At 36.8% G+C, this 18,481-nt stretch overlaps 2 protein-coding genes across 4 annotated transcripts; both read left to right on the top strand.

Annotated features, from left to right (window-relative positions):
* Positions 1-6,849: 6,849 nt before the first annotated feature.
* Positions 6,850-10,697, top strand: LOC113318519 (RGG repeats nuclear RNA binding protein C-like). The gene is made up of 6 exons (XM_026566688.1): positions 6,850-7,220; positions 8,488-8,836; positions 9,195-9,435; positions 9,614-9,766; positions 9,867-9,929; positions 10,148-10,697. The coding sequence occupies exons 1-6, from the start codon at positions 7,058-7,060 to the stop codon at positions 10,418-10,420; spliced, it is 1,242 nt and encodes a 413-aa protein (XP_026422473.1). The 5' UTR covers positions 6,850-7,057; the 3' UTR covers positions 10,421-10,697.
* Positions 10,698-11,892: 1,195 nt separating this feature from the next.
* Positions 11,893-15,462, top strand: LOC113319396 (homeobox protein ATH1-like). 3 transcript variants are annotated; one of them, XM_026567656.1, is made up of 6 exons: positions 11,893-11,952; positions 12,513-12,603; positions 13,148-14,421; positions 14,504-14,856; positions 14,945-15,005; positions 15,120-15,462. In XM_026567656.1, exons 3-6 carry the CDS (start codon positions 13,285-13,287, stop codon positions 15,264-15,266), a joined length of 1,698 nt encoding a protein of 565 aa, XP_026423441.1. In that variant the 5' UTR covers positions 11,893-11,952; positions 12,513-12,603; positions 13,148-13,284; the 3' UTR covers positions 15,267-15,462. The 3 variants fall into 3 exon arrangements, with proteins under 3 accessions (XP_026423441.1, XP_026423442.1, XP_026423440.1); XM_026567657.1 differs by lacking the exon at positions 11,893-11,952 and adding an exon at positions 12,141-12,242 and having other exon boundaries at positions 12,540-12,603; XM_026567655.1 differs by lacking the exon at positions 11,893-11,952 and adding an exon at positions 12,141-12,242.
* The last annotated feature ends 3,019 nt before the right edge of the window (positions 15,463-18,481 follow it).

The raw sequence follows: 18,481 nt of genomic DNA, 5'->3' as shown, positions 1-18,481 counted from the left end.
AGTGTCTTTTGATGTGAACTGGGCTTTGGATTCAGTCAAGGATCTGGGCCTTTGGGCCTTTGAGGAACTGAACTTCAGTTTTGATTTAGCTAGGCCTTTGGGCTTACCTTAACCTAAACTGTGGTTGGGCCTTAATAGTTCACTTGTGAACTGGGCTTGGTAGTGAACTGAGAACTAGGCCTTTAACTGGACTGAACTTGAGCTTTGAAGGCTGGGCTTTGGAGAGGAAACAGCAGCAGCAGAGCAAAGAAAGCAGCAGCAGTGGCAATATTGCACAGCAGCACAAGGCCAAGAAAACAGCAGAACAAGCCAAGGGGAAGAAAAACAGCAGCAGCAACAGGGTTGCAGCAGCAGCACTGCAGTGAAGAAAACAGTGGGAAAACAAGGCAATAAAGCAAAGGCAATGCAGTAAACAACAACAATGGAAATACTAGACAGCAAAGAAAGATGACAATGAAAAAAACAGTGTGAACAAGATAAATGAACCAAGGCCTAAGGCCAAGGGCAGGGATGTGGAGAAGAAGTAACAAAGCAAAGCTAAGGCATTCATCTAGAGTGGGAAGAGAACTAGCTTGCTCATTGTCACTAGTGAGCACTAGTTTCTCCCCACTACTCAATCAAAACAGTGCACTGAAAGCTCTAACCTAGCATATCATCACTTCTTGACAGTGAATTGAAACAACAAATGAAGAATGAAGGAACACACATCACAAGAACATGAAACAACTGAAATTAAACCTTAACAGACATCACAAGGAACAAGCATCACAACTGAAATTAAACCTTAACAGAACAAACATCACAACTGAAATGAAGGAACAAACATCACAAGGAACAAAACAGGATATTAAAACAGGGAAATTAAAACATGGAAAGAAACTAAAATTGAACAGAAATGAACATGAACAGAAATGAAATTGAAATTGAAATAAAATTGAACTAAAATTAACAGAACTAAGTTCTGGACACTGGCTAGTCCAGCATGCCCTCTCACACACACCCACAGTCCCAATTTATACCCAATTACATCATTAGGGTTTACACCCTTTTCACCCAAAAATCCCCAAATTGAAAACAGTACAATTAGGGTTTGGTTTTACCTAATTCACCTAATTCAATCATACCCATATCCCTACTCTAGCTTCCCTATGCTCTCCCTAACAGAAATTAGGGTTTTCTATAAAAATCCCAAATATTGAGAAATTAGGGTTTCGTAAAATCTTACTTTGATGGCGCAATTTCTTCAATCAATCGCTGACCCATCCTTCCTCTGACTTCACTGCTCCTTCCCATGCCTTTTCTAGCTTCGATTGATAACATGCAATCATTCTCATCAATTCCACACGTCACTGAAATCGTGTGATGTTGATGAAGTTGATTGAAAGTTACCATGTGCGGTAGGTGGTGTGGTTGTGGCAGAGTTGGTGGTGGCGGACATGGTGGTACGGTGGAGCGGCAGTGGAGTTGGTGGTTGAGCGGCAGGTGAAGAAGGTGGTTCTGCAGAGGGAGGTAATGGAGGAGAGGTCGATATGGGTTAGGGTAGGGGCTGTTTGTTTGAGGTCTAGGGTGTTCTGCACTTGGGTGTGAGGCGAGTTCATCGATTTTTGATGTTCAGCAAGACTAAGCCGTGAGATGTGGAGCTGGTAGGTATATCGGACGGTGATGCGGAGGCAAGCGAGGAGCGACCGTCGGATGAAGGGATACAACGAAACGAACGGTGCTAGATTAGGTTAGGTGCTGTAGTGTAAGGCGGAGATATCAAACTTTGATAAACAGCAAGGGAGCAACCGTTGGATTCAACTACCATCTAATCTGAAGGCTTGGAATTTCAGCGCTGTGGTGCTTGGCAGAGACTTCAGATTTTGATGCTCTATGAAGGAGCGACCATCGGATGCTTCTGAGAACTGATCTGATGGCTGAGAACGGAGGCGTTTTTGTGTGTAGAAAATGAGGTTGTGCGCACCATTCTTCGCGGCTTCCTTGCGTGATTTCTCCCGGCTTTTCACTACTTTTCTGCTCTTTTTGCTCCGCAAGTCATCCAGACTTTATTTATTACCTAAAAATGCAAAATTAATTAATAAAAATATTTATTCTTGAAAACAATGAAAATACAGAATATGGGATAAAATGTAGAATTAATACACAAAAGATGAGTTAAATGCCAACAAAAAGGGATAAATATATACAATATTTGGCACTCATCACATATACAAGGGAACCAGTGGTCGATAATCCTAACTTTAGGTCAAAACAACTGGCATATACAAGGGTACCAGTGGCCGACTTTATTAAATTTATTCCGGTTGGTTTAGTGGTCTGGTCTCTCTCTCTTTTTTTTTTTCCATAATACTTTTTTTTTGGGTATCTCAATCACTCTATTTCACCCTAGCAGTGGTAATAACTTGATTCGTGAGCCCCACCTAATCACTTAGAGAAACATATTTTAAAGAAAACAAAATAAAAAAAGAAGTGAAAAGGATTCAACGAGATATGGCGAAACTACCATGTTTTTTTTTCTAACACCTGAACTCTGTGCTTTTATGAATAGACTCTTTAGATGTTTCCATCTTATCAGATTGGTTCCTCAACTCCTACAACCAAGATGTTTCCATCCACTTAGATTGGTTAGTGCCATCCTTAATAAGCATAAATTTTTGGCTCTGGAGTTTATTTATTAATGCAACTAAAAAGTTTCTCCCATACCCCCAAACTTAAATCTAACATTGTCCTCAATGTTCTAAAGATAAAATTAAAATCATGAACAAGGAGAAATTGTTACCATTTGAAGCAAAAAGAGTTTAAGAAAAGATATTACCGTGTTGCATGAGCATGGATTACCTCCCAAGAAGTGATAAGTTTAACGTCTTCAGCCAGATTAATAAAGGATTAGTCACCTTATAAAATCATAAAGTAATAGCCGAAATATTTGTGGGTCATCAAAACCAAATAAAGCTACCACAAGTAAAAGGAATTTGCAACATAATGTGGACAAATAAAGCAAACCCTTGTCTAGTTTCCTATTTAAGACAACTAAATCTAGCTGTGGTTCAGGTTCAGGCTCTATAAATGGGTCCAAATAAAATATTTTCATGGGTTGGATTTCCTCGTAGCTAAGTTCCGATTCAGGTATTAGAGTCTGGAAAAACTCAAGTAAAAACTTAGAAGCACATAATAATAACCTAAATAATTGCGGATCCTTAAAGTCAATCAAATTTGACTTACATAGATGACCATAATTGAAGTGGTGGTCATTCTTAAACAAATGTGTCGATTCCAAAATCCTAAAGTACTTAGGTTTAGTCTCAAAACTTAATAATTGTCACATCTGAAACATATGCGTTCCCACAATTGGTTGAAAAATATTTGGTGGGAAAACAAAGTTAATCTGGGTATCATAGCCTCGACAAACCACATCAACCAGAGGATGGGTTTCTAACAACTGAACTTCCTTATGGACATCACTAGGTTCAGGAAAACGTGTATGAAGATAATCTTGTAAAATGGTTGAGGCACATATGTCAAGTCCCAAGTGAGGGACCTTTCTAAGAGTTAAAGCACATGGAGAATGATAATCACCCCCAAACTTAGAGATTTCAGTGTCTCTAGAAAGACTAGTCACAACTTCCCTAATTTCTAGGTCATCAGATTCCTGAAAATGGTCAATTGATTCTTCTAAGTCTGGTACATCCTCACTCATCTCGACGAGTTCATTTTCTTTGTCTAAGACTAATGTTTCTAAATCGCTAGACTCTAAAACAATATTCTCAGAAGAAACTTGTTCCTCTAAACAATATTCTTAGAAGCTCCGCATGATGAAAACACGCTCAAAATAATAACTTATCGCTGAGTAGGTGTTTTATTGGAGAAAAATAGTATTACAGCCGAATCTGTAACAGATATAATTGTTACAGAATAGTCTGTCATAGAAATTGTTGCGAACTGAAGATAATAGTTACTAATGCGACTGTTACAAGATTCTGAAATTTAAGACCCTACAAACGACAGTCATGTACAGTCTTATGTTCTTCAGCTTCGTCTTCTTCCTGCTGCTGCTGCAACTTCTCCCGCAGCTTGATTATTATCTCTGCAGCGTACCCCTAACTCCCGACTCCTCTATTTTGGATTCGAACCACTCCTTTTATACACAACAGGTCGACTAAATCTCAAGAATATCTCGGATCTCTTTTTTCTTTCTCCCCACGGCCAAGTTACGGCTTTTATTCATTTCTTTTCTCTTACGCGTCTTCTAAATTTGTCCAAACTCTTCTAAATCCGGTAATCAATCCTAGCAGAATCAAAACACAATATCCTCTCCAAACTTGCACGTAACTTCCAACCAAACTATCCCGATAAAATTTCTTCTTTCCCTGTTTGCCGAGAATCAACGTGTACCTCCCTTTTTATCGATCAAAATCATCTTACCACCCCTGTTTCAATATAACAGGATCGTACGTATGCAACTCAGAGAAAATATCTCTACCAAATACAATCCAGGGATCCAATCAAACCCGAGAAAACTTATATCCCCTGTGTTGTCGAGAAGCGATTATCCAGACAAATCTACACCATAAAATCACTTCTATCAGCCCTGTTCATCCCATTAGAGTCCAGCCCAATCAAAATATGAGATTGAATCTCAGTAAAACTCGTCCGGAAAATCAAACCAAAAATACGAATTTGAAAGATAAGAGATGGTGTGCCCATATCCATCTGTCGGGTGCCTATATCCATTGTATACCCTGGGGTGTAAATAGCAAGTGGGTGCCCCTAGTAACTGAGTGCCCCTTATCCAAATGAGGGGTGCCTTTAGTAGTTTTCTCCCACTAGCGCAAATATCACTTTTCGAGCCAATTTCTCAGCAAAAGCATATTTCTCCAAAAACACCTGCAAAAGTATAAAATAATCAACTAAATATAAAAATGGGTGCTAACAAAGTAGATAATTGAGATCAAAATAGACACATAAATGCGTCTATCACTCATCGCAGCTCGTAGCCATGCAATATTTACTCATCAAATACAATAAATCTCATGTAATAAAACCAAAATTACTAATCAAGATTCTCAGGTTTGTTGTTGAAGGCTCGTTTATGTCTCTCTTTCGTGTATTTTTTTCGGTAAGAAAAAGGTGATAATGGTGTATGTTTTCTGGTGATTTCTATTTTCCATGCTACTTTAAAAATAAAAAATGATAAATGAAAAGGGTTCTAAAACTGTACAAAAACTAATTCTCATATGATAGACTGTTAAAGGGTCCTATGGCATTCAATTGTTGTGCCCCAACATACAAAAAATAATTTTTCCATATTTATTTATTTATTGGCAAAATAAAATTTAATTATTATTAATAAAAGAATCCGGCATAATAGTTACATTCCCAAATTAACTATTATTTTGGAGAACATATACCTAGTTTTTTACATTTATGATTTTTCCATATCTGAATCCGGCTTTCGTTTTTAAAATTTGTTTTGTAGATGCTTTGCTGGTATCTGTCCAGAGACTAGACCTTACGAATTCGGAAACTGAAAAGGACATTAAATCATCTAAGAAGCTTATTCGTACTTATCGATAGCACTATCACAGTACCTTGTATTAATAAATGATTTTAATATTCTTTATAGTTTAATTTTCTTTATTTTTTAGGAAATGAAAACAAACCTTATATATTAGATAATAGCCTAGTTGAATTGGATTTATTACATCTTACATGACCATAAAAGTCTACAACAAAGTTCAAGCAATACTCATCCACATTATTATTTCTCCACACATATAGACCAAAGAATTCTACCGTTATAACCAATACAAACCGTTTTTTACGCCAAGAATTAATACATAAAACTAAGTTAAATGTCCATGGATGGATTGTTAAACCTAGACTAGAAGCTGATGCAAGTACGAACAAAACTTCAAAAATGAATAGATTACAATAAAACAAGATTAAAATCAATAGCAAGACTAACAAAAAAAATCTTAATAACAATTACTAAATCGAAAAGATAAATTTAAGTAGGCTAGAAACTGATTTGAACAATAACAGAATTTCAAAAAATAAATAGATTGCAATATCTAGTAACAAGAACAGAACTTCAAAAAATAAATAGATTGCAATATCTAGTAACGAAAGAAATCAATATATTTTTCTTTTCTGCTCAGATCCGCTCTTACCTTAGCAGGAAAGACTCAAGCGATTAGGATTCATGTGATGGTTTTTTCGAAAGAAAAAAGATTTTGGAAAAGCAGAGAGAAAAGTATTCTGGTATAATCTTTTATAGTCTACTATGTCTTTCGAGCCAACAATCATTTTACGCGTCCAATGTATCACGTTTCAAATAAACACATGTTTGTTTGATTATGTTATTAAAACGCTGGCCCGAATTTTCAGTCTAGCAAAATGAGATTACTTACACCGGTTAGATCTACGTTATATATTAACAAACTTGAACTATAATTACTTTACCTGTGTCTAGCTAACAAAGCCTGTACATCCAAACACCACATATCTGCAAACACATGGTGAATCAAATCATCCGATGACATCAATAAATGGTCCACAATTTTGGATGAAAATTAAGTTGTAATTTTTTTTCTTTTAATAAAACCCTAGTTTATATTAATAAATACTGAAATATACGCGCCTAAGTATTTGTTATTCGATAATTCTTCCACCATAAAACTTTCTTTAGGTTATCAACAATTTTAGTTGTAGTCATATGCGACCCGGGCTTGCATATTGGGCTAAAACATTAAAATGTGGTGCCCTAGTACTTCCATCTAGCAAAAAGATACCAACTAGCAGACACATACCATATATCAACCATCAACAAATAAATATCTTTACTCTCACGTTTTTCTCCTTTTCTTCTACAGTCTCAAGAAAACAAAACCCTCCGCCGCCGCAACCACCAAACATTTTCTAGAGTTTTATCAAAATCACACCACCACAGCCACCGCCGCTGCCGTCGATGGAGTTAAAACAAAACTAGATCATCAAAATCACTCCAAAGCTATCATTGTCTAAGTATTTTAGTGATCTTTGTTTGATTTGGACAAAAATGGTGACAATGAACTCTTTTGATCTCTTAGGAGATGTTGATAATGAAGATCCATCACAACTTCTTGAGTTACTTCAACAAAAGATCAAATCTAAGAAGTTATCATCTGTTGTTCCTGATGCTGATGAAGTTTCTGCTGCTGCTAAGTTTCCTTCACATGCTGGTATAAGCAGTTTTCTCCAACTCTTTACTTTTTTTGTTTCTTTATGGTGATCCTAGGGTTAGGGTTTTGTGGGTTTTGTTTTGTTGAAGTTTCTAGGGTTAGGGTTTTGTGGGTTTTGTTTTGTTGAAATTTAAGTAAGGGTTTTGTGGGTTTTGATTTCTTGGAATTTCTAGGGTAATGATTTTGTGGGTTTTGTTTTGTTGAGATTTTTTAAGTAATGATTTTGTGGGTTTTGATTTCTTGAAATTTCTAGGGTAAGGATTTTGTGGGTTTTGTTTTGTTGAGATTTTTAAATGAAGGGTTTCGTGGGTTTTGATTTCTTGGAATTTCTAGGGTAAGGATTTTGTGGGTTTTGTTTTGTTGAGATTTTTAAAATAAGGGTTTTGTGGGTTTTGATTTCTTGAAATTTCCAGGGTAAGGTTTGCCGTTTTGGCCATGGTGATTTGTAGTATATATAACATGAATGGATGATTTTGTAAAATGTAGTACCGGTTTGGTGTTCTGCTTGCTATTACTTTGTTAAGCTGCTATCATGATGTCTCTGCTGTATGTACTTGAATGAATGGATGTTTGGTGACTGCAAATTGTTGTAATTAGGGTATTGCTTGCCTGGTTCTCTCTGTATTGAGAAGAAATTTGAGATTTAAAATCTGGGGTTTCTTGAGAATGTGGAGAAACCTTAGGTTGTGTAGTAGAATAAATGATCTATGTAGGACCGCAAAGTGTAGTACTGTTGATAGGTGAAGTGTTTGCCTTTCTGTCTTTGAATTGATATTGTATATCCTTATAGATAATCTGTATTGCGAGAATGTTTAGAAACCTTGGGTTGTGTGTTTTTTGGTCTTTAATAACTTTAATCGATAGAGATGAATTTGGGATATGAATTAACTAGTAGGACAGTGTCATTTGTCACTGAAAAATCTGGGTTCTGTTTTAGGTTGTGTATCATTTGGTATGGCATTTGTTTTAGTTGTGTTAAATGAGGATATGCATTAACTATTAGTGCATTGTGTTACTGAAAAATCTACTTAGTAGTACATAGTGTCTTAGAACTGAAAAATAATGAGCTGGTTTAGTAAGAATTTGGGTTTGAAAATATCAAATTGATGGGGATGAATGGTTAGCGCCATTGAATGTAGTACTATTTGTTGTTTTAGCTTACATTTGGATTGTACTGTTTGTGTTTGTTACAAATATTATGTGTATTTTCTGCTGGTAAAATGAATGTTTGAACGAATGTTTTAATAGTTCAGTGTTATACTTGCAGTGAAGGAAAGGAGAGAAGGTTATTCAGGGCCACGAGATGGGGAACGTGGGGGTACTGGACGTGGTAGGGGAGGACGTGGAAGTGGTTTTGGTGGTAGGAATTCTTACAGCAATGAGAGTTCTGATGGGTACACACCTAATGATTCAGAATTGGAGAAGGATTCGAGGAACGGTTTTGATAGGGAGCACGGTATGCGTCATGGACCAGGTCCATATAGGCCTATTCGTGGTGGTGTAAACACATGGGGTGACCCTTTTGATGGTGGAAATCGTGATAGAAGAATCAGCAATAGGTGGGCGGGCTCGAGGAAACACGGCAACTCGGCAACAGCCCATGACCAGCCTGAAGAGTGAGTCCATTCTCTAATTCATAATTATTTTTGTTTATACATATTTCTGATATACACTGAAACTGTTGTTTTAAATCTGTAAGATTGTCTTGTTTGTGATCTGATACAGTTTACTAGTTTTTGAAATGAAGGAATGTGGAAATCTGTAAGAGTTTTGGGTTGTTTAAAGAGCTGATAGTGATTTTATATGCTTACTCGGTTATGTTTTTTTATTTTTAAAGTTTCTAGATTCTAGTAGTAGAACTCAAAACAATTAGTAACGTAATTTATACTTTATCCTCGTTTTGGATTTTTTTTTAAAGTCTTAAACTGTGAATGCATGAGTAGTAACTTACGTGAGGAGAGTTTGATGGATCAGAAAACATGAGGACCTTGTTGCGGAAATGAAGGAAATTATTTCTGATGAGGTGGAGCAGAGTGATGCAGCAGCATCTGAAGCAATTAATGACTGGGAGGAGTCCAAAACTAACGAGGAGAAGGAAGCCGAGACCAAGAAAGCCGAGGAGGAGGCCAAGAAAGCCGAGGAGGAAGCTTCCAAGAGAGCCGAGGAGGAGGCCAAGAGAGCCGAGGAAGAGGCCAAGAGAGCCGAGGAGGAAAAGGTACTGGTTGATCACATTTTCCTGTGTATATTTTACTATTCGCATGTTTTTTGATTTTTCTGTTCACACTTCTCCCTCTGCCGAGCAGTGAAGTTTGCAAGATACTAAAGATGGTATTTGTCTGAGGAATTAAGCATTGATTCTAAATTATGCAGCTGTTTTGCTTTCCTGTTTGTAGAAGATGACACTGGAGGAGTATGAAAAGGTACTTGAAGAGAAGAGAAAAGTTCTAGTTGCAATGAAGGCTGAAGAGAGGAAAGTTGAGTTGGACAAGTCGTTTGAGTCTATGAAGCTGCTTAAGAAAGGAGAAGAAGAAATTTTTGTCAAGCTGGTAAGATTGTCTTCGATGAGCTGTCTGATATGCATGTCTATCTCCTTTACTTATTTAGTGGTTCATTTTGGTTTCTGATATGCCTCATTGGCTCTGTTAGGGCTCTGACAAGAATTCAGGAAAACGAAGGGAAGATGGTTATCGCGAGGAGAAAGTCAAAAAGGTACTCCCTGTTGTATTTGTTATATACCCTATATGCCTTTTTATTCAGCAACTGTATTGACACAACATAAACCCAGTTTTTCAGTCCTAATGACACCAACATGACTACCCTAATATGTCTCGACGTCCATCAGAATGCTCTTTACTCATCTGTTCTGTTAGATAGTTATCTGTCATGTTGATAACTTATATGACCAGGACTTTTCTGTTTTTTGACAGTCTGTTAGCATCATTGAGTTCCTGAAACCAGCTGAGGGTGAAAGGAGAAACTATAGATCTGGAGGTGGTCGACGTGACAGTGGTGAAGGTGGTCGAGGTGCAACTGGAGGTGGTCGAGGTGCTACTGGAGGTGGTCGACGTGACAGGGGTGAAGGTGATCGTGGTGCCACCAGAGGCCGTGGTGGGGGTCAGAACAACAACAATGCAAGATCATCACCTGATGGTCCATCTATTGGTGATATCAGTCTCTTTCCCTCATTGGGTGGAAAATAGAGACACATATTTTAACCTACACCCAACTCTTTGTTTTGTTTGCCACAGAAGTTTTGTAGAGTTGGGTTATGTGGTTAGAAGAATTTGAGGTTCTCTTGATCCTCTACTTTTAGGTTATGAAAGATTTTTATATTAGTTTAGTGATACATCTGTGATCACAAATATTGAAGTACCTCTTTAGTTTATCTGCTTATGGTTAGCAGCAGCACAGTCCAGATTATAAAACCTCTCTTAACTAGTCAGATTTTAAGCCTATATTGCTCTATGGTCTTTTTTGGCAATACTAATCTTCCTTTGGGGTCAGTTTAGATGCTTATTTGGTAGCATTTGCTAGCATGTATTGCAACTGAGCTGCGTGACTTGAGTTGTACAAAGGCCAAATATGGTATTGGCTTTTAGATAGTCACTCACACTAGGAGGCATGAATGTGCTCACACCCTTGATTCCGAGTATAATAAAAAAAATTGGAAAAGAAAAAATGCATGGATAGAGTTAAAAGGGACTGAACAATAACTGGTTGGCTTTGGAGCTTTCATTTTCCAGATTATCACTTTACCTGGTTACTCATATGCAAACATAGAATAAACCACTGAGAATCCCAAAAACATTGTGAATTGTGATCTTTCAAATCCCCAAAATTCACTTCTATTACTACATTTTACTTGTAATAAACAAAAGATAAGACCCAAATTCCAATTATGATCATGGAGTGTGTTCATGATAAACCCTTCCAAAGTTCAAAGCATCATCAGGAGGCAGCAGCATTTGATTCTTTGATTCTCTTCTCTTGTATGCTTACACATTTGCTGCATCACTGCATGATAACTAGCTCTAGCCATAGCAGCAGGCTATAAACACCAGTGAGAACATGAGCCATTTTTTCTCAAAAAGGCTCAAAATTATAGACCAATCTGAATAACAATAATATAAAAGCACTTGCACAATAATATCAAAGTCCAATAATATAAGAAAAGACATAATGTTTGTAGACTCATAGCCCTTCCATTCCAGGTAAAACTGACACTACTCTGTTTCACAATCAGTAGTCCTATACCTACCAAACCAAACCCCTCTCCTCCTGCAATTCTCACTCATGAGATCATCAGAGACTGTATCTCTTTACTAGATTTTGTTTTTCTGCATCATTTTTTTCTTTTTCACTCATCACCTAATAGTAGTATCCATCAATAACTTCTGAAATTTTTTCAGTATTAGTACACTCTGTTTTTTTACTACTCTGTTCTCAAAATTTGAAGAATTTTGTCTTCTCATACTCATCTTTTTACTAAACCCATTATCCTAAAGAGCCCAAAAAGAGATAATGAGATGAGAAAAGATAAAGTAAAATCAATCTTCTTCACTCTTTGATTATCTGCCATGAACAGGGTTTTTTTAGCAGATAAAAAGATTCCAGATGCTTGCTTTTTGTAAGAAAAACAGAGGAAGGAAGGAAGACAAAGCAAAATCTGATACAGAAAACGATGGGTCCTCAAAAGCCTGATTCGAAAATGAGTGCTTCTGCTTCAACAACAGTAACCTCCTCCTCTCTCTTTCACTCTTTTCAGTGGTGTTTTTACTTGGGTTGTCTTTTTTTGATTCAATTTCTGTTTATAAGCTTTATAACATTGTGGGTTTCTCTTAGAATTTCATAAATTCTTCTTAAAATTTCGAAATTCTTTAAGACAAACCAATCAATCCTCTGTTCATGAAAAGATGAAGATTAGACTTTCTAAATGGGATGTTCTTTTTTCTATGGTGATTTGATTTGTGATTACTATTGGAGGAAGGAACATCAGAACATGACTACCAATTAGAAATTAAGGTTCTTTATCTTTCAATTCAAATAGTTGATTCTACTGTTCTTGAAAGTAAATGTTTAGTAGTACTAAGGTTTTGATTTGAAATGTTGAAGTGAAGTCTAACTTTTGATGTCAATCACTGTTTATGAAAAAAGGGAAAATAGAAATTATCCATTTCTGGTTGCTTGATTGATTGATTACAAGGGGCTTTAAAATGTGGAATAAATATTGGTTTCTTCAGCTTTGTTTGAATACTAAATTCATTCTTTTTCTTCGGTTTTGTGATTGATTAGGTTTTGAGTTTCAGCTGCAAATTTCAGGTCTTCTCGGAGTTCACTCATTCTTCTAAGTGGTTGTTGCTGCTATTGCTGCTTTACATTCAAGGTTTGTCACTGTACATGACTTGCTTTACTACTTGACTGATTAGATTTATGATTTCTTTTTGGGTTCTTCCTTGAATTTTGGGTTGTTGTTCTCTGCTCATAATGAATTCTGTTGTTAGTTCTGTTTGTTGTATAGTAAATTGCACACATTTTTAGTTACTTGAATGAGTGTTTCATACTTTCAAGTAAGAACCCTGAACCCTGAATGTAAGAACGAGTTGAGTATTGACTGTTAGAACTCTGAGTTGCACCATCATGATTTTTGCTTTGTTGGTGAATCTACTGTCTAGATGCTCATGCATCTTGCTTTGCATAACTGATTGGGTGCAACAGAAAAAAATAATGCGAAAATGTTAGGAAAGTGTCAATATGGCCATGTCAAGGGATCATACCTCTTTTGTATATCAATTCTGTGGAAAATTATCCGGTGAATGATTGCGAGTCGAAACGAGAAAGTACTTTACGTTGTGTTGCTTGATATGAAAGCTGGTAGTGTGTGTAACTGCAATATTTATTTGAAGAATTGCTGTCTTCGTATTTTGCAGGTAAATGTTACATGACAATGGGATCTATTTTGGGGACGTAATTTTTTGTATGAGTTTGGAGAACTGATACAGGACAGCTTGTTTAGAACTTCTAGCCAAGTTAAGTTTTGCACAATTCAAGAGTATCTTCTGGTAGAATGGAGGATGGAACTGTGAATTTTACGGGCTATACAGATCCAAATTCTTTACTCATTGATGGAATCATGTCCAATATAAGTTCACTAGTTCAAACAGATACTATGGATTTTAACAGCCTCAGCCAAATGATGGATAGATATTCTTCGGTTTCAGCATTGCAGGGAGAGCCAACAAATAATTTTCGGATTGATAATCTTGGTGCTATTAGTGATCCAAATATACCGCTTTCTAGAAATACTATTGGGATTAGCAACAGGAATCCTCCAGAGCAAATTTTTCGAGGAACAGCCTTGACCGATGCTTCATATGCTACAAGCAATAACGGCCATGAAATCCTTAATGGAGTGAGCATATCTTCTTCCTCGAGAATGGATTCAGGAGACTTGAGTTCTGTTGTTTCAAACAATCGCGGTATTGGTACTTCACAAGTGCCATGTAATGCGTATATGAACTTTGGGCATAATGTGGTGCAAAGTGATGCAGAGTTCTTGGCACAGGAAAAGGATTTAAGTTGGTCGCATCAACTGGATAGTAGATGGGGCTTTGATAACCCTTCCATCGGAAATTCGCACACCAGGGAGTGGAATTCGCTTGAAACATCTAATTCAGGCGTGGATCAGCATCCGTATAACTACCATATGCCCTCAAATGATGGCAATCGCGCAACTTTTGAACCTTCTATAGTTGATGTATCAAATATCCCAAATTGGTCTTCAGAAATGAATTGTTTGGGATCTTCTCGGGAAATTGGATGTTCTGACCAAACTTGTAGGTTTGAGGAGCCTTCTGTTGACGTTTGTACACAGAGACCGGTTTCAGGCACTCAAGAATCATCTTCCGGATCAGATTACCTCCAAGTTCTGCAGCAAATACTGGCCGATGTAGCAAGCTTTTCACTTGGAGGTTTTGAGAATGGTAAAGCATCTTCAGAACGGTCCAATATGGGTGCAAAGACATCAGGTTCTTCAAACTGCCGCGCTGAGAAGGGAAAGAAGGGGATGTTTACAAGAGGTCCCAACCCCAATGAGTTCCCTTATCCTCCTGTAGAAAGCAGCTGCAGGGATCAACCGATTGTCACCTTGGAAAGGCGAGAAGTTGAAAGCAGAAAGGATAAACTGTTGAATCTCTTACAACTAGTACGTCTTCCATACATAAGTTTGTTTCCCTGAATTTTCAGCTATGATATATTCAAAAGCGTAAATTCTATTGCTTATGCAGGTTGATAGGAAATACAATGAATGCATGGATGAAATCCATACGGTGATATCTGCATTCCGAGCTGCAACAGAGTTAGACGCGCAGATATACACTCGTTTTACTCTTCATACTGTCTCTTCAGCATATAAGAATCTGAGACACAGAATTGCCAACCAAATACTAATAAACCAAGACTGTCTCGGCCGTCAAAGCGTGAAGGAGGATCCTTCTCTGGAGTCTTCATTCATCCAAAACCAATGGGCTCTGCAGCAGCTTAAGAGAAAAGGTCATCATTTATGGAGGCCACAAAGAGGCTTGCCAGAAAAATCCGTCTCAGTCCTGCGAGCTTGGATGTTTCAGAACTTCCTTCATCCGTGAGTTCCTTTATTCCTTCACAATAGGTGATAGCAAATACTCTTTGTTCCGAAGATGACTTGCTCACTTGTACGTGGTTGATTTCAGGTACCCTAATGACGCGGAAAAGCATTTGCTCTCAATAAGAAGTGGACTCGCAAGGAGCCAGGTACTTGCAACTCAAAGAGCAAAAATTTAGCAAAAATCTTACAATCATTTTAAAAATTGTGAAGGTTTTACTCATTCTTTTACCTTCAAACCTGGGTTCTGGTTGTTTGATCAGGTCTCTAATTGGTTCATAAATGCACGTGTTCGACTCTGGAAGCCAATGATAGAAGCAATGCATGGAGAGATTAATAGCAGAAAGATCTGTTCTATTGAAGATGAAATTAACAGCGATGATCAAAGCTGGAGTAACATTAGTCATTGATGAATGCACAAATGGGTATAATGCACGCACACCTATTCCAGCAGACCCTTTTGGTGTTATATTGTATACTTACACAACCTAAATGCACTGAAATGCATATCCGTCGTTGGAGGACCTTGTACATTGCGACATTATAGTCGGTATGATGTTTAATATGGTGCGATAATCAGGAATATAACTGTTATTTATGCCACTTAATGTCCATCCTAATTTTGCAACAATTCGAACCTATTCTCGTAAATCCAAGTATGCAGAAAGTAACGTAGCCAACTGTTTTACAACTAGTCTGTTTCTGGTTCCTTGTTCGTTTCTTCTTCACCTTGATTGTCATGTATATTGTTAGCGAAGTACGACACATGTTTTAAGACCAAGACATGAACCGTGGTTTCTCATGCAAGGAAAACATAACTACCAAAAGAAAAAGAAAACCAGTGTGGAATAGGGAAATCTGGCAAAACCTTGAGACAAGTATTTCAATGTAGTTTCCAAATTTTGATGAGGCCGCAGGGCTATAAACAGTACTTACGACATGCTTGTTTGCATGTGACTCGTGATATGGATCTGTCTCCGCCCTTGACTCGGTGCCGTTTGTTGTATAGTTTTTTTTTTTTCCGAACAGACTCGCTACTTGAGTAAGACCTAATGTCTGATTCAGACTCGTTTTAGTGAAGGAACAAAGTGCCTCTTATTCATGGGATCAAGCCACCAACTCACATGATTTGAGTCAACTAAGTCTTGACTGACTAAAAGAACAAATACATTGAGTAAGATTTAGACGAGTCAAGTAATTTCAATCAGAGCTAGACAAGCCCGATCCAGAAGAAAAAGAAACAAAACACCATGTTAAGATGGCATAATAATTTGCTATTATCTAGTAGTTATCCTTGCTAAACACTTACAATAGTAATCTGTTACCTTTATGGGTTTTTTTTTCGCTTTTGACTGTTCTTGTTATATCCTATACAAGATAATGATCGATGAAAGCCGGGCTTCCCCATCCTGATTCTCCATCAGTTGGCAAGTTGGGAAACATTTGGCTAAACCCTTGGTTATATCATAACAAATCATTGATGCTCAAACCCAAGCTTTATTGGTGCATAGAACAATCAAAACTAACTGAAAAACCAATAAGAATATGAATTTTGTATATTATTTGACCAAAATATCTTGCTAGCATAGCTCACGAGCGGAGGCAGGTATTAGCAAGTAGGGGCCATGTCTTCACTCTCCAAATAGATCCCAAAGCCTAGTTATATATATTTTAAAAAACTAAAAAATATTTTCTTGAAAATATGCATAAATAGGCTTTGAGAACTCGATCACAAGTAAAACAACTGTTTCGACTTGCCCATGCCTAACACCGCTCCTGAAATAATCATAGCTCATCCATGAAAATTCTCTTTCCACACTTGTTTAATCCAAGGTCATCCCCCGAACAAAACCAATAGGAAATGAAGAGACCGATTTACATGGATTAGTACGAAAAAGGGGAAAAAATTTACATGATTATATCTTGTTAAACTAGTAATTAAGAAACCATATTTGGGGGATATCTCCAAACAAATTAGAAAATACCCAAACAGACAATAATTAGATATTATGAACTAATATAAAGAACCCCTTACCTAAATAAATTTAGTAATACCTAAATTTCCATTGATTAATTAATTATGGCTACATTATTTTTTTAAGATTAAACTTGAGATATGATTATTAGGGAGGATAACGATTCTCAATTGCAACTAGGTGAAGATAATCGAAATTTTATATTTGAAAGAACCATAAATTAAGAACGTAAGAATATAAGTGAACAGCTACACAAGGATGATGTTGTGACCATTCCATTGTGATGTCCATTGTGAAGCAGCTTCAAATCAATTCTTGATATTTTCAAGCTTAAAGTCCCCAAAACTGTGATTACATCTCAGTGAATAGCCATACGGAGGTGTTACTTAAATGTCTGAACGCCACTCTACTCCCCTCTACATCTTAAGTGTCCATATCATCTACTAAAATATATAAATTTTGAAAACTGGTGAACCTTTTTGGGGGAAGTGAACTAATAAGTGGCGAATATATTGACACTTAAGATAAGAAGTAGAGTAGGGAGGTGTTTAGGGATTTAAATGTCATTTCTGACAATAATAAGATCAGCCTAAGAGCATAGGCTATGGAGGAGGGTTCTCAGTCAATATGAATGAGTTTCACTGGGTTTGATCAAATTAGGTGCTGCTATGGAATGAGAACACTCACGCATTCATCAAAAATCACTCACACACTCATTGAGACGAATGAGTGGTCGAAAGTCTTCACTAAGCAGCTGAATGTCAGCTATTTGGGAAAAAAAGACCTTGAGCAGCTAAAGATCTGTCTCTCAAGCATTTTTTTAGCCTTTTTATTTATTTAAAACTCTTTAAAAAGGTATCCCATACTAGTTTTATTAATAAAAAAACTTTGAATATATCCAAAAACGGCTAAAGATCAGCCTTTTAGTCTATTTTCTACTCATTCCATAGTGCGAAAATCACTCTTCCACCCAATCTCTCACCGGATTTGGCAGTGAATGAGTGCAAAACACACTCATTCCATAGCCCTTGATCTAAACAACTAATACAAACTAGGATAAGAAAAAGTGTTATAAGCCTACACATTTTAACACACCTAGTCACTCACAATTCCTCCAATTTTTTTTTGTAACAAATGTGATTAATTAGAAATTAAAAATTAAATGAAAATAACCCAATCATCTAAACAAAAGTAGAAAAAACCCTAGATGTAACTGGAAACTTTCTAGTATAGTAAAGCGGTGAAGTCAAGTGTAAACAAGTATAGACAGTGTAAAAAAGAGGTCTTCCCAATCCAAAAGGAAAACAATAGGAAATGAAGAGATGGTTTTTCATCGATCAATGTCCTAAATGAAAACATGGTGAGTGCAATTAACCATACGCAAGTCATAGAAATTTAATATTCGACCACATCTCAGTCCCAAGAAAGTGATTATAACTATTGTATGGGGATCAAATATCGAAGGTATCTCTTCAAACTTTGACTCCCCACACATTTAAATGTACATATAAACTCTCCCGACGAGCATGATACTTTCATCAGAGGTAAAACCAAAAATTTTCTTTCCAAAATGAATGGAGTTCTTAAGAGATGACCAAACTCTCTAACAAAGAGTGCTCAAAAACTAGTATTTTAGAGATGATCGAATC

This window comes from Papaver somniferum, chromosome 10, assembly GCF_003573695.1.
Source record: "Papaver somniferum cultivar HN1 chromosome 10, ASM357369v1, whole genome shotgun sequence".
Classification (NCBI taxonomy): Eukaryota; Viridiplantae; Streptophyta; class Magnoliopsida; order Ranunculales; family Papaveraceae; genus Papaver; species Papaver somniferum.
The sequence above is the reverse complement of the archived record's forward strand: the minus strand, read 5'-3'. Positions and strand labels throughout refer to the sequence as shown.

Excerpts from the sequence above, each read along its gene's own strand:
- LOC113318519 (XM_026566688.1), top strand. The coding sequence starts at position 7,058 with ATGGTGACAATGAACTCTTTTGATCTCTTAGGAGATGTTGATAATGAA. Across the intron at positions 9,767-9,866 it reads AAGAAATTTTTGTCAAGCTG|GGCTCTGACAAGAATTCAGG; the intron begins GTAAGATTGTCT and ends TGGCTCTGTTAG. Across the intron at positions 9,930-10,147 it reads GCGAGGAGAAAGTCAAAAAG|TCTGTTAGCATCATTGAGTT; the intron begins GTACTCCCTGTT and ends GTTTTTTGACAG.
- LOC113319396 (XM_026567656.1), top strand. The coding sequence starts at position 13,285 with ATGGAGGATGGAACTGTGAATTTTACGGGCTATACAGATCCAAATTCT. Across the intron at positions 14,857-14,944 it reads TTTCAGAACTTCCTTCATCC|GTACCCTAATGACGCGGAAA; the intron begins GTGAGTTCCTTT and ends GGTTGATTTCAG. Across the intron at positions 15,006-15,119 it reads GTGGACTCGCAAGGAGCCAG|GTCTCTAATTGGTTCATAAA; the intron begins GTACTTGCAACT and ends TTGTTTGATCAG.